At 38.1% G+C, this 16063-nt stretch overlaps 1 protein-coding gene across 5 annotated transcripts in view; it reads left to right on the top strand.

Moving 5' to 3' along the window:
• The window catches only part of RAPGEF2 (Rap guanine nucleotide exchange factor 2), a 277405-nt gene that overhangs the window by 227624 nt on the left and 33718 nt on the right, over positions 1 to 16063 (top strand). For all 5 annotated transcript variants that reach the window (XM_075543647.1, XM_075543643.1, XM_075543645.1 and 2 more), the window contains 8 exons: positions 888 to 1024; positions 3716 to 3874; positions 7925 to 8077; positions 8374 to 8538; positions 10238 to 10345; positions 10443 to 10646; positions 10737 to 10845; positions 11613 to 11859. In XM_075543647.1, coding sequence (XP_075399762.1) covers positions 888 to 1024; positions 3716 to 3874; positions 7925 to 8077; positions 8374 to 8538; positions 10238 to 10345; positions 10443 to 10646; positions 10737 to 10845; positions 11613 to 11859 — 1282 coding nt within the window. The remainder of the gene's footprint in view (positions 1 to 887; positions 1025 to 3715; positions 3875 to 7924; positions 8078 to 8373; positions 8539 to 10237; positions 10346 to 10442; positions 10647 to 10736; positions 10846 to 11612; positions 11860 to 16063) is intronic.

Here is a 16063-nt window from a genome sequence, read left to right on the forward strand (position 1 = left end):
TACCATGGACTGCCAAAAGAGCAGCTACTCTTTGTTGGAAGAAGTATGGCCAGAATATTCCAGAGAGGCAAGAATGGTGAGACTTCATCTCACATACTTTGGACATGTTGTCAGGAGAGACCAGTCTCTGGAGACAGACATTGTGGCTGGTAAAGTAGAGGGGCTGCAAAAAAGAAGTCCCTCTACAAGATGGATTGCTACAATGGCTGCAGCAGGAGGTTCCAGTATGGGTGGGTGTTTCAATCGTCATGTGTAGGAAGGATGGCTATGAGTCTGAGCCAACTCAATGAATGGCACCTCACACCAAGGATCTGATTTTATAATCAATACCTTTTTACTTATATGAGTCTGGCTGTTTTTGTTTTCTTCACAGCATCACCAATAGGATGTGTGACTGAGGGATAAGAAATAAGATCTGTTATTTCACATATATGTTGTAAAATTTTTTAATTGATTCATGCCAAATACCCCACGGTTTCTCAATTCTGCTGAAATGCATTTGTTTTTCACTAAATTCTGCATTGTCATGTTGACATGCTGGAGAATTTTCATAGCTTTATTTTCAGCTGTTACCCCTTGGTAAGCCTTAATGAGTTCAAAATAGAATTTCTCCACTAGAAATCCCATATTTGGGGGTGGGATGGGGGGACTAGAAGTCGTCCCATAGTTCTTCCAGTGTTGCTTCTGACTCAACAAGGACATGTTACCACTTCTAAAATGACAGCTTACTGTGTGTAAGAAATTCAACTTTTCCTGAAGATACTGAAAATAATTATGTTGCTTAATTAAGGTAGACTTGTAGGACATTTCAAAAGAAAGAGCCTTAGAACACTTGTTTGAATAAATAAAAGCTATAGTTTTGACAAGAGTTGTATTGCACTTTTCAGAACAACTCTTGGAATTTATGCACCAGTTGCCTGCGTTTGCCAATATGACAATGTCGGTGAGACGAGAACTCTGTGCCGTGATGGTGTTTGCAGTGGTGGAAAGAGCGGGAACCGTTGTGCTAAATGACGGTGAAGAGGTTAGTAAACGTTTTTAAAACTCAGAAAGTCTGTGTCTGAGAAGGTCTGCACAGCAAGTAAAGAGAAACCTAATTTAGAAGTCTACCTTAAAACAAAACAGTAAGCCTTGAATAAGCCAAGAATTGTGATATTATTACTGTGCAAATATACAAGTTATCTAGTATTTATAGTACTTCAAATTCTATTTATAGGGATTTTGATGTGTTCACTTTTAAAGATAACATTTACTGTTTAAGGTGAAAGTTTACAACGACTGCTACACAAATGATTCACTGGTATTGATTACATTTTTCACAGCATGTCATCATTCTCATTCATTTTTATGGTATCATTTCTAGTACTCTTTTTTCCTTTATCTTCTCATCATTGCTTTAGAGTAATTTTTGGCTATTTGGTCTCAAATTATTTTTAAGGGCTTATTATTCAGAAGAGATATACTTGTATTTTATGTGTCAATCTCTTATTTGGCTAAAAAAAATAGCCTCAGGAAACAATTTTGGTTTTGAGATTTCAGTATTCTCTCAGGGTGGGAGAGCTGACTAGTTTCAGCCATTCATTAAATGCAGATATTTTAAGTATTAGAGTTGTGTTCCACATTTTCCTCTTGTCCTCCTTGGGGGCTGTTGTGGCCTGATGAGAACAGGTACTAGAGGTAACCAGGCATCACCTTTCTTCTGGCCTTGGGGTTGATGAGACCCTGCTCTCTGTTAACAATTAATCCTGTAGACTATCCCTTCTTCTCCGAGATCCCTTTTCCTTTGGTCCTAGATGGTCATTCACAAGCTTTCAAAACCCCAGCCGTTACTCACACGTCAGGATACAGAGCCATTATCCCCCAGGTCTATGGTCTTAAACCCAAAAAATGATTCCAGTAAGATGTGTGACCATGTCTAAGAATATTTCATTACTCTGTCCCCTGTAGTTTTTGTTGTCATGGTATTTTGTTTGTTGGGGTTTTTTAATTTTATTTTACTGAGAGTTGTCACCACATCCTTGTTTGGTTGGTATTCCAGGTAAAGAAGAATGGTAACTAATCACACAGTATTTCGAAAGACTAGAGAGAAAGGGGTGGGAGAGGGATGCTCAGTGCCAGGGATTTATAGCAAGAACAGCGTTCAAGTTCTCCTAAGAGAGGGAACGTGGCCTTATGAAGTAACGGTGAAGTCCAGAAGAACCCTTGGTAAAGAGTTCTGGGAATTACGAGATATGGGGATTAACTTCAATTTGGGGAGTGGGACTAGAGAAGTGGTTTGTGAGGTGGTGCTAAGGAGCCACAGCCCTTTGTTAGAAGGCACCATGAAGCTCACTGCTGTTGAGCCCCTTCTCACTCACAGCGGTCCTGTAAGGCTGGGTCAAAGAGTAACCTGTGGGCTGTGCTGCTAACTGGAACCCACCAGCTACTCTTCAAGGGAAAGGGCAAACTTTCTGCTCCCGTGAAGACACGTAGCCTTGGAAATCAGAAAGGGCAGTTCTGTGCTGTCCTTTTGAGTGGCTGAGAGTCAAAAGAGACTTTGACTTTATGGCAGTGAGTTTGGATTTTGTTTTTGGGCCTTTGCCATTTGTGCTTAGATTTTCAGCCCTGCTCTAAACCAAACCATCCACCTAAAACCAGCCTCAAGTCAGATGAATTTACACTTGAAGTTGAATGAGTCAATGTGGAATTCAAAATCTCCAACTCTTAGTCTCATGTGAAATGACAGGACTGTTAAGATTCTTACCCTAAGTTGTCTGAACTACTGCTTAAAAGAAGTGTCCTAAGTATGTGTCAAAGGGAAAAATAACCACAATGCCACTAACCGCTATGGTTTAAAATATTTTAACTTTGGAGATTTTGTATTTTGTATATTCATAAATATAATGACAAAAAAATAAAGTAGGAAGACAGATCCCATCATTGTAAAATATACTACTCACTGCTGTTGAGCCCATTCCGACTCGTGTATACTTACTATACAATCAGAAATAGGAGAATATAAAATGTTTGGCTAATTACCTCCTATCTCCTTTGCTCTGAGGACAGAAGAATTGGATAGTGCCAGGCTACTATTACTGACCATTTTGATCAAATATTACATAATAGAATACTGACCAAACAGGAGAAATCTGGTGGGGGGGGATGTCAAATTCTCATAATCTCTAGACTTTCTGGCGCTATGGAGGATAGATGAACTAAAACTATTGCCCTGAGATTATCTTTAAAGCTTAAAACAAAAATTTCCCCTGAAAACATCTAAAAACTACAAAATGATTTTGCTTAACTAGTTTTAAAAAAAAAGCCTGTTTGAAGCATAAGGCTCTTTTAAGAACAACTTATATGGGATCTAATTGACAACAGGAACTCAGATTAGATAAGAACCTTAGGGAGCAGTGAGTTTATGTTAATAATGGGAGGACAAATCAGAAAAAGGAGGGTGGACATGGCTGTACAACTTGAAAAATGTCATCAGTGTCACTAAATTGTACACGTAAACACTGTTGAATTAGTATGTGTTCCATGTGTATTCGCAACAACAATTATATAAAATTTAGAAGAAAAAATGATACTGTATGTTAGACTAGTGACATTTTAATTGTTCCATATTTAAAATGAAATATCTTTAAATCACAAATTCCCAATTATTTTTTAGATATTAATTCAAAGTATTCAAAATAGATGCTAATTTCTGCTGTCTTCTCTTTTTAATTATTAGCTTGACTCCTGGTCAGTGATTCTGAATGGTTCTGTGGAAGTTACGTATCCAGATGGAAAAGCAGAAATACTGTGTATGGGAAACAGTTTTGGTGTCTCTCCTACCATGGACAAAGAGTACATGAAAGGAGTGATGAGGACAAAGGTCGATGACTGCCAGGTATGAAATATCGTTAGAGATGTGTATTTTATTCTTACTGTACTTTGTGAGCCCTGGTGGAATAGTGGTTAGGAGTTGAGCTTGTGGAGCTGCTACCTGCAAGGTCAGCAGTTCAAAAACCCCAGCTGCTCCTCAGGAGAAAGACGGGGCTTTCCATTCCCATTAAGTTGCCGTTATGGAAACTCACAGGGCCTGTTCCAGCCTGTCCTATGCTATGTGTGTTAGAGAGGTTTCTCTAGAGAGACAAAACCAGATTGCTAATAATTATATATATATGTATATGTAGAAAGAACAAGAAATAAACAGTTAAATTATAAAGCAGTACAAATGGCTCAGTACAATTCAAATGTGTTAGAGATTTGTGAAACACTGGCAGTCCTTCAAGTCTTGAGGGCCTCCAGGTAGTCCTCTGTAGAGAGATTCAGGCTATCCCCGCACAGGCAGCAAATAGCAAGGCAAGTCACCAACAGTCATTCCCCAGCTCAAGAGCTGTAAATTCCAATGGTGTGGCGAAGCAGGTCTTGAAGGAAGGAACCTCAAATTACAGCGACACAGTCCATGGGCTAGGTGTCCCACAGGTAGTGTAGCTTGCAAATGGAGGCCCAGAACAAGCAAGGCAGCCACACACTGGTCCGATGATCAAAGAGCGAGAGACAAGAAAGGCGAGGCTCTTCAATTGTGTTTATCGGCCAGACTGGCACAATAAACTATCTCACTATGAGCCAACATTAACTTAATGGTGGTGAGTTTTGGTAGGATACGTACGTGGAATTTGGAGAAATTTTTATACTTATGTAAATAGGTCTTATTTTATAAACATAAATTAAACTTTTACATTTACTTTTACTAGGTCCGGGAAGTTAAAAATAAATATTTCTTCAAATCTGCACTTCATAGAACTTAGTGTTCTAGAAAATTAATATGATGGTATAAAGCATTAATAAATTCTAATAAGCGGTTCAAGCAAAAATGACAATAAAGTATACCATACAAATATGTTAAATTCACCTTTTCCTGGGATCTTGAGAGATAATGGCACTTTTAAGTAATTTTGGAGGAGAAAGCCATTTTGCCATGGATAAACTCGAAACAAACTGTACTATAGATTGATTAAAGTCCAGTTATGTTTCATTCGTAAAGTCATCTCTACTTTGCCTAGTTAAATATGTTACAGTGTCATTTACCAAAGGAAAATAATTTTGAGAGCTACACTGCCGTCGGTCTTTCAGAAATGAAATCGTGTTTGGATTTTCTTTTTTGATCATTTTATTAAAGACTCCTACAGCTCTTATAACATTTCATACGTCAATTGTGCCAAGCATATTTGTACATATGTTGCCTTCATCATTTTCTAAACATTTACTTTCTATTTGAACCCTTGGTATCAGTTCCTCTTTTTTCCCTCCCTCCCCCAACCCTCGTGACCCCTTGATAAATGATAAATTATTACTGCTTTCACATCTTACACCGACTGTTGTCTCCCTTCACCCTCGTTTCTGTTGTTCATGCGTGTGTGTGAATGACTATGTGTCAATCATTGCAATCAGTCCCCTTTCCTCCCTGAATTTTTATTTTATCTAAGGGTGCCCAGGTCATAAAGTACTTTCATGCATTTACCACTCTGAACATGTATACCTAGTTGCCATTCAGTCAATTCCTACTCATAACAGTCTATGTGAACAGACGTGTGCTCCACTGTTTATAGTGGCCAGCTTTTCACTAGGCGTTACTTCCAGAATGATTTTTTTGGGTGGATTCAACTTTTAACCTTTGGTTGGCAGCCAAGTGTATTAACTATTTGCACTCCCCAACAACTCTAATGAAATCTCACTCAAACGATTAAGCACCTAACTCACAAATTTTCAACTGGCTTTCGTAGTTGAAATTAATCATATTTTGCTATAAAATTCCATGTGAGATATATAAATTTATTAAATCAAAATACATTTGGTAATATAAAGATTTAGGTGAAGTTTTAACAGAAGTTTATTCCTTTGCAGATAACAGTCAACCATCTGTTGCACCATGTTAGAAAGTCATTTTAGGGTGTCTTTTTCCGTGTGCTTGGTGCGGGTAGGAGTAATATTGAAGTTTAAAAAAGAAATGCCCAAATAGTTTGACTTTAATAGTTTTAAAATTTTTTCCTTAATCCTTGGGCAAGAAGATTCATCTTAGTACCTTTCTCTTAAGTCATTTTATATAATCTTAACTGCTTTCTCTGTTCAATTCACTGGTGGGTTTCTTTTTCAGAGGAAAATGAGAATTCCACTGTGTTATCTAAAACATAAGAAAGAACATCTAAAACTATTTATACATGAAAACTTTCTAGATTATTTAATCATGCATATTTGGGGATCAATTTTGCTGTCCTGTAAAGATGGAGGTCGGGGGAGAGACAAGCAGATTGTCATGGTTGTCCTTTTTCAAGTTGGTTGTTTGTCCCCGGTGGTGTAGTGGTTATGCATTGGGCTGCATAGCCGTAGTGTCAGCTGCTTGAAGCCACCAGCTGTTCTACAGGAGAAAGACGGGGCTTCCTTCTACTGCTGTCAAAGGTTACCATCACAGAAATTCAGAGGCAGTTCTGCCCTGTCTCTATGTCAGCATTGACGCAGTGGCGGCGAGTTTGGTTTTGCTAACCTCGAGGTTAGCAGTGCAAAACCACCCCTTGCTTGGAGGGAGAGACCTGCGGCTAAATCTATTCTGTAGTTTCCATCCCAGAAGCCCCGTGGGTCAGCAACAGTAGCACGGGAGTTTAGCAAAGCAGGCCTGATGCAATCTGGAGCTCAAGGGATGCACCGGGACAGGATCCAGCAGCCTCAAGCTCAAGCGATGTATGCACCAGCAGCTTGGCAATGCAGGTCTCAAAGGAACCTCAGGCTTTAGTAACATGGTCCACGGGTTGGCTTGGCCTGACCCACAGGTAGTGTAAAACACAAGTTGAGGCAGAGGACTAGCGAACGGAGCAACATGCTGGTCCAATTACCAGGGAGCAAGAGAGATATGGGTTGCTGGCAAGTTTCATTTATCTCAGTTGCCTTTCAATCAAGCTGTGACCTGATCAAACTCCGCCCACATGTTCCTATTGGCCTAGTTGGCACAGTAAACCTATCACAATATAGTACAGAGTAGCACTTGTTACATGAACCACTGCATGAACCTCACATGTTTAATGCAATTGGCTTTGGGGGGACAGGTGTGCATGGTTCCTACATTGGAGATTCATAATAGGAGGAGGCTGCCTGTACTTGTACATGAAAGGCCTGTGTCTGTCGGATTTTGACATTTTGCTTCTAAAGCTATTAGAGGGAAATTTAAGGAGATGATGTCCGCCATGTTAGTTGTAGAAAATAGAGCCCTGTGCTGCTTCTCAAGTATGCACTCCTGCTGGCTTCCCGCAAGCCTGAAATCTTTGTATGTGGGATTATCCTGGGGTAGTAATTATTTGGTTTTATTATTGGCAACTCTTTCTTTAGAAGCACGGACTACCTTTATTGTAAATTACAGGAATAAGTACTTGAACTAAAACAAACATGTGACTTGTGACCTTATTTGAACAGTCTTCTCTTTAAAATGCTTGCCAACTTTATTCTATTGGTATCTTTGAATTTTGATTTATATTTAATGGAAATAAATTTTTAATTATTTTTAAAATGTAAAGCTAAGTAAAGGGTAAACATTTTCATTATTCATTCTCATAGGTTTCTATTCGTCCACCACCACCCCACTCCCAACCACCCTGTCACAGGAGGGGCATAGAAAAGGACTCTTTTTTGTCTTCTGTTTTGGTTGTTTGTTGTTGTTTTATTTGTTTTCACTGTTAGGATTTTGGTTATAATCTACATTCAAATATTCTAAAAACACAACTTTTTCATGTCCAAGCAAGAGGCATTTAAAAGTAGAGAAATACGATTATGCTTCATTATTGCCCTTTAGAAAGTATGGGCAAGGCATAGAAAAATGTCAGTGTTACATAATTCAGACAATAAATTATCATTTCTGCTAGAACTTGTGCAAGCGCTTTATCATGAAATGTAACTTACTTTATTTCAGTTTGTCTGCATCGCGCAGCAAGATTACTGCCGTATTCTTAACCAAGTAGAAAAGAACATGCAAAAAGTCGAAGAGGAAGGAGAGATCGTTATGGTCAAAGAGCACCGAGAACTTGATCGGACTGGGACAAGAAAGGGGCACATTGTCATCAAGGTAACATGACTAATCTCCCATGCCTTTGGGAAGGGATTTTTTTGGGTAGTAGTATTTATAGCAATTTACAGTTCTTTTCTTGGCACAAATAGAATTTTTCATTAACAGGGATTTTTTTCTTTCAATTTTAAACATCTTGTCTTTTCAGAGTTCTCAGTTGTGAAAAGTCTTTTTTTCTGTTGGATGGTAGCTTTTTATGTTAGATTGCTACCGCGTTCTTTTTATGTTAGAAATTTGAGACCGAGGTAGCATCTAAATGGTGTTTGTGCAAGGTAATAATTACATCTTTGTTACAGGGCACCTCAGAAAGATTAACAATGCACTTGGTGGAAGAGCATTCGGTGGTGGATCCAACATTCATAGAAGACTTTCTGTTGACTTACAGGACTTTTCTTTCTAGCCCAATGGAAGTGGGCAAAAAGTTATTGGAGTGGTTTAATGACCCGAGCCTCAGGGATAAGGTTGGAAAATATATTCTATTTTAGCACCTAAATATTAGAGATATAAACTATAGATACTCTCTGTATTTGTAATATTCACATGAATAGAGTAAGATAATGATTAGAATTTTTTGAGGCGAATAAAATAGTTGTAGATGTCTAAGCTAAGCGCTAGAAATTTTTTTCTTTTTAATGCAGAGACCAATAAATTGATCAACATGCCTTTAAACCTTAGTTCTATCAGAAACATCTTAAACACAACTCTGGAAATTTTCTAATTTGGTAGATACTCCGTGCTGCCAGGTAAACGTTGATATGTTTTCAGTAGGTACCATAATCAGGTTTCATTCCAACACCAATAGCTAAGAGACCCCAGTCATAAAATGCACTTAGCAGCTCTTAGGAGCTCTGTTGCGGTGAGACTGGATAATCAGTTACTTAGTCTTCATGATCTTAGGAGTTTTGAGAGTGCCCCAGAGTCCATAATCAATTTCCCCTTGTGACAGTCTGACTTGGGAGAGGCAACATGAGACTCAGAATTTAGCCATCCATTAACTTTGTCACCTTTGAGAGATAGTTTCATTTCATATTCTGAGAGGCATGAACCTACATCTCAAACCCTTAAACGCTGATTCAAGTATTGCTTTTGCCACATGCTTTTCTTTACTTCAGAAATAACATATCTCCTTCAAGAGTTTTTATGAGGATGAAATGAGATCATACAAGTTCCTGATTACATATCTAGCATATAGTGAACAACATATTTTATTCATTATTATTGGTGGTGGTTTCTACTCAATTGGTGATACTTAAATCTGGTTTTTTCACCTCTAAAATGACTAGATAACTTTTGAGTTGCCTTCTGAGCTACAAAATGATAATTTTATGAAAAGGTCAGATGTCAGGTATAGATGTTTTTTAAAGGAGAAGGACCGCAGTTTCCTAAATTTGAGAACTGATCCAAAGTGATAAGTGACAAAATATTAACATAAATGTGAAGACTTGACTCAAGTGATTAGCCAGATTGTATATTGTGATTTGTTCATATTTACTAGACAAACAGCCTTGTTTTGATAATAATAGATAAGCTCATTTTTTCAACTGAGTGAAGGATATAAGTTACTATTTGGAAAAGTTCTATACAAATTCCTTTTACTTTGCTCAGAATTTAAAAAATGAATCTCTGACATACACACACTTGAGACTTCAAGAATTTTTCTGGAATTAAATGATACTGGAATTTATTCATGAACTTTTTGAAATCCCTTGTGTGTGTATGTGTAAATAATAAATACTTTTGTATTAAATTGGAATTATCCTTACTTCATTTAAAATTTACTATATGCAAGGTGTTAGCTGCATGTAGTACATAATGGACAAAGTTGAAAACATAATAGGCAAAGTTGACTTCTTGGAATTTAAAGTTGAATGAACATCATAGGGGTTCCCTGGATACAACCAAATATTCCGTCACTGTGAGTGTATGCATTGGCCTGTGTAGGCTATGTGTGGAGTAGGAAACCATTATCTTAGAAAACTGCAGGTATTAGGAACCTACGTCTATATCAACAAATAAGTTTAGTGCAATGCTACTCTATTCTGTTCCCCTTACTACTAAGACATACCATCTGAAAGTTAAATTTATTTTGAAACCATTTTAGTCAGGTTTTTCACACTAAAGCGTTAGAAAACTTATTGAATCATTGATTTTTTTTTTCAGGTTACACGGGTAGTATTATTGTGGGTGAATAATCACTTCAATGACTTTGAAGGAGATCCTGCAATGACTCGATTTCTAGAAGAATTTGAAAACAATCTGGAAAGAGAGGTAACATTTGTGATTTTTACAAACTAGTCAGCTTTTCATTCGTTTTAAGTAGCCCATCCATGTTTGCATTGACACCACTTCTTCTGAACTTTTGTAGAAAATGGGTGGACATCTGAGGCTGTTAAATATTGCGTGTGCAGCGAAAGCAAAAAGAAGATCGATGACTTTAACAAAGCCCTCCCGAGAAGCCCCTTTGCCTTTCACCTTACTGGGAGGCTCAGAGAAGGGATTTGGAATCTTTGTGGACAGTGTAGATTCAGGTAGCAAAGCAACTGAAGCAGGCTTGAAACGTGGGGATCAGGTAGGATATTTCTAAATTGGAAAATCAGTGTGAAATTTGAAATTTCTTCCAAATATGATATTGAAATTTGCTCTATAAATTTGTTTTTAGATACTAGAAGTAAATGGTCAAAATTTTGAAAATATTCAGCTCTCAAAAGCCATGGAAATTCTTAGAAATAACACACATTTATCTATCACTGTGAAAACCAACTTATTTGGTAAGTGTTTGTTTTTTTGCATACTTCCATTTTTCTGTTGTTCATTTAAAAAAATTTTTGTTTTTATCATAAGGAAATCATGTTTATGAATAATTCTAAAACACAAGAGCCATAATACTTATAGTAAAATGTGTATATCTTAGAGTTATGATGGAGTTTCATTCTGATAACTTTATCATAAGTCAGTTCTGATGTAAATCAAAAATCAAATAAGAATACCTCTTTAAAGCATTTTCTTTATTATTACATATGTTATTTAGAGGTATCTACAAAATTGATGTTGGAATACATGAGGTAGATATGAGAATAATAGCATCAGCTGATGACATGCTGCAACATTATATGTAGTACGTATTGCTAAGGTTAAAAGGTATAGGAATAGACATTTTTAAGTGTGTTCCATCAAAACTTGAACATGTCAGAAGTCAAGGACGGCTGTAGAAGCATGGGACTCATTGTGTAAGCACATAATTAGATATATGTCAAATCTACTGACTTGAACACCACACAAATAACTTTTCTTTTTACAAATAACTTTTAATGTCTAATTTTTAACTATTGGTAAGGATTAATTACCTCCCTATCAATTAGGGGGTGGACCACTATGATTGTTTTGTTTCCTTTTGTTAAGTTCTGAGTAGAGATTACAGAGCAATAATATAAAAGACAGACTCTTTTTCTTCTCAGCTAGTTCCTGGTTTTGTAGTTGCCTTTGAGCTCTTCGGATTGCTTACAATTGGCATTTTGTGATGTTTTGTTTATTTTAGTATTTAAAGAACTTCTAACAAGATTATCGGAAGAGAAACGAAATGGTGCCCCCCATCTCCCTAAAATTGGAGACATCAAAAAGGCCAGTCGCTACTCCATTCCAGACCTTGCTGTAGATGTTGAACAGGTGATCGGCCTTGAAAAGGTCAATAGAAAGAGTAAGGCCAATACTGTTGGAGGAAGGAACAAGCTGAAAAAGATACTGGACAAGACTCGGATCAGCATCTTGCCACAGAAACCATATAAGTAAGTGTCAGCATAAATTTTTACATGGCACTCTAGAATGCATTAAAACTATTTTATTTTAAAAATCATTTTACTGGGGGCTCATACAACTCTTATCACAGTCCATACATACAACAATTGTATAAAAGCACATTTGTACATTCATTACCTTCATCATTCTCAAAGCATTTGCTCTCCATGTAAGCCCCTAGCATCAGCTCCTCATTTTCCCCGTCCCCACTCTCCTCTCCCTCATTAACTTTTGATAATTTATAAATTATTATTTTGTCATATCCTTCACTGTCCAACGTCTCCCTTCACCCACTTTTCTGTTGTCTGTCCTCCAGGGAGGAGGTTATACGTAGATCCCTGTAATCAGGTCCCCCTCTCTACCCCACCCTACTTCCACCCTCCTGGTATCTTCACTCTTACCACTGGTCCTGAAGGAATCGTCCGTCCTAGATTCACAGTGTTTCCAGTTCCTATCCTTACCAGTGAACACCCTCTGGTCTAACCAGATTTATAAGGTAGAATTGGGATAGTGGGTGGGGAGGAAGCATTTAGGACCTAGAGGAAAGTTTTATGTTTCATCATTGCTAGCTCTTCTCCTCCCTGCGAGCCTTCCGTAATGGGATGTCCAGTTGCTTACAGATGGGCTTTGGGTCCCCACTCCACTCTCCCCCTCATTCACAATGATGAGATTTTTTTGTTTTTTGATGCCTGATACCTCGTCCCTTCAACACGTCGTGATCACACAGGCTGGTGTTCTTTTTCCATCTGGGCTTTGTTGCTTCTGAGCTAGATGGCCACTTGTTTCCCTTCAAGTCTTTAAGACCCTAGATGCTATATCTTTTGATAGTCTGGCTCCATCAACTTTCTTCACCACATTCGCTATGCACCCATTTGTCTTCAGTGATCGTATCGGGGAGGTGAGCACACAATGATCTGATATTTTTTTGTTCTTTGATGTCCGATAACTGATCCCTTTGGCACCTCATGATCACACAGTCTGGTGTGCTTCTTCCATGTGGACTTTGTTGCTTCTGAGCAAGATGGTCACTTGTTTCCCTTCAAGTCTTTAAGACCCTACATGCTAAATCTTTTGATAGTCTGGCTCCATCAACTTTCTTCAGCACATTTGCTTATGTACCCATTTTGTCTTCAGTGATCATGTCGGGAAGCTGAGCATGATGGAATGCCATTTTAATAGAACAAAGTATTCTTGCATTGAGGGAGTACGTGAGTGGAGGCCTAATGTCCATCTGCTACCTTAATACTAAACCTATACATATATGCACATGGATCTATTTTCCTATCATATATAAATATATTTACATACATACATGCTTGTATTTAGACCTCTATAAATGCCCTTTGCCTCCTAGCTCTTTGCTCTATTTCCTTGTACTTTCCTCTTTTCCCGCTATCATGTTCAGTCTTCATTTGGGTTCCGTAATTCATCTTGGTTACATTACCCTTGATCACACCCTACCAGGCCTCTTCCACCCTCCTCACCATCAATTTGGATCACTTGTTGTCCCCTTGTCCCTGGGTTTGTGAACAGCACTTCCTCCTCCCCCCCCCCCCCCCGCCACCACCACCTAACTCTCTCCCATGTCCCCCCGGTACTTTCAGTCCGTTGTTTTCTCCTCCAGATTGTTCATCCAGCCTATCTTATTTAGACAGACATATAGAGATAATAACATGCACAAAAACAAGACAGAGTAAAATGAAGCAACAAAAGAAAACAAATTAAAAAGCCAATGACAAAAAGCAAAACAAAAAAAATGCAACACACCAACAACCAAAAAAGAAAAGCTTGTAGTTAGTTCAAGGACTGTTTGTTGGCTTTAAGGAGTGTTTTCCGGTTGAGTCTAATGGGGTGCCAAAGTCTATTTTTTGTATTCCCTGGGGATTTTGTTGCTCTGTTTCCCTTGCTGTTCTGTTCCAAGCCCTTAGTGTTTTGCCTTGGTGTGGTGGGATCAGGTGGGGAGCAATTCCCACACTGTGTCTCCAGTGTTGTCTCCTGTCGGTCTATGGGTCACTGATGGATATCAGGTCTCATAGTGGGACCGGCCATATGGTCTTCTCTGTGGATTGGCTGCTCTGAGCGGAAATATCGTCCTCAAGGCTTGGTGGGCCAGGTTGTGCTCCACTCTCTCTTCCTCTCCCTTCATTTGCTCCCATGTGATCTGATCAGACATGTCCTTCTCCCTGAGCTGCAATTTCAGTGCTGTCCTCTGAAATAAATTCTTAGCAGGCCAGGGGCAGCTGTCCATGTAGTTGGGATTGGGGCCTGCCACTCTGATATCTCCGCATTAAAACTCTCTTGATGTTATATGCAAAGGCAATGATATATATGTGTATGTATGCAAAGTTTACACTGTGAGTCTAATAAAAGTTTTATTATTATAAATGTTCCTTAAGCAAGGTTGAACTGTTTTAGAATCAATATTATGCACCCAGTGTGTTCAGATCCCATTTTTGGTGCGTTGTCTTGTCCATTCCCAATGTTCATTGAAGGAGGTAGGTTGCTCCTGTCTCCAGCATTGCCTTTGCCGCTGTGTCATTAACCGGCTCACGAGTTCCTTTCCTTTCCCAGGCCCTACTTTCTAGTCAGAATACCAGCCGCATGTACTTTTGAGTCCTCCTTGGTTATTTTTTTAGGCCACAGTCTTAGACAAAGCTGCAGGTGTTCCTTACACTTTTCTCAGCGTTGCCTATTTGCTGCGTTGCCATCAATGAGATTATTCTAACATTAAGTAACATGGGTGTAGCAAGCTTAGTTATTTCTATTCCTCACACTACAGTGGCGACAACTTGAAAACAGCTTAATTTGGCCTCATTCTTTGACAATTGAATGGATCTTACAAAGAAGCAGAAGATATTTAGGAGTTCATTCAAGGACTTTTTGTTGTTGTTGTTTTCATGTTCAGATTAGGGAGACCCAGTGAAGAATATAGTTTATGGATTGAGTGTCCACTATTCAGTGTAATGATTGTTGTCCTTAATATCAGCTAAAGCCAACTTCTATAACAAAGGTCTAAGGTTAAGCAATGAATGTGATGGTTTTATTTATAGACTTGAGAGTATGTTTATATTGAGAAAGTTCCTAAGAGACTTAAAATGCTCTGTAAGGTTAGGCCTGCTGGCATTACAGAAAGTAGAAATTGATTTTTAAAGTGACTTTCCTTGGTGATACCTTGTTTTTAAATAGATGAGAAAGTAAATTATCTAAATTACTAGCACAGTAACAACAATAATATCATCATCTTAGTTATATATCACCATGAGTTAAATATGAACCTTAATTTAAACAAAACTGTCTGCATGAACTTGGCAAGTATTATTAGAAATGTGATTTGTAAGAATTGCAATGATGTATTGTGTCCACAGTACAGGATGTTGGCAAGGAATGCATTGTGAGAGCACTGTGGATAATTTTGTCCTGTATGTATTTAGAACGATAATCAAAAGCTAGAGTGAAGAAGGCAAAAATAATGATAATTAGATGTTTATTTTAAAGCACTGGGAAACATTTTAAGTAATTTGCATTTAAGAAAACTTGGCCCAAAAAAAAAAAAAGAAAACTTGGCCCAAACACAATAGTAGATAGATGGACTCCATAAAAATTAAATATTTTTGTGCTTCAAAGGATTTTACCAACAAAGCGAAGAAACAACATATATTCAAAGAAAACTTGGAATTATCATATATCAGATAAAGTCCTCATATATATAAAACTTCTACAACTTAACATAATAATTTCTTTATTTATTAATTTAATCAATACCAAACTAGTCCCAAGAAGTTGGAGGTTGAAAAGGTTCCCATTAAGTCCAACTCTTGCAAGACGCTACTCTGCTGCATTTCCCCCTACTCTTACTTTGAGTATATTTCCTCACATCTCTAGAAGCTCTGCAGTTTCTCATGGAACTGGAGAAAACGTTTTACACCTTGTTAGGCACAGTTTAGTCCCCAAGGTCTGAAAGTCAGGCAGGGACAAGCCAGATGCTGGGCCCAAAGGAGGCAGTCCACTCCTGGCACTTCCCAGTGATGAGATCACACCGCTTGCTTCTCAGTGGATTCATTTTATGTGCAGCTAGATGGCATTGCCGAGAATCCTGTTCACAATTACTCACAAGCGGTCCTATCATCTTCCATCTTCTTAGCAGACCCATGAAGGGAAAGATCATGTTACATGGTCCAAGTTCACCCAAATGTA

Source organism: Tenrec ecaudatus, chromosome 3 (assembly GCF_050624435.1).
Source record: "Tenrec ecaudatus isolate mTenEca1 chromosome 3, mTenEca1.hap1, whole genome shotgun sequence".
NCBI classification, from domain to species: Eukaryota; Metazoa; Chordata; class Mammalia; order Afrosoricida; family Tenrecidae; genus Tenrec; species Tenrec ecaudatus.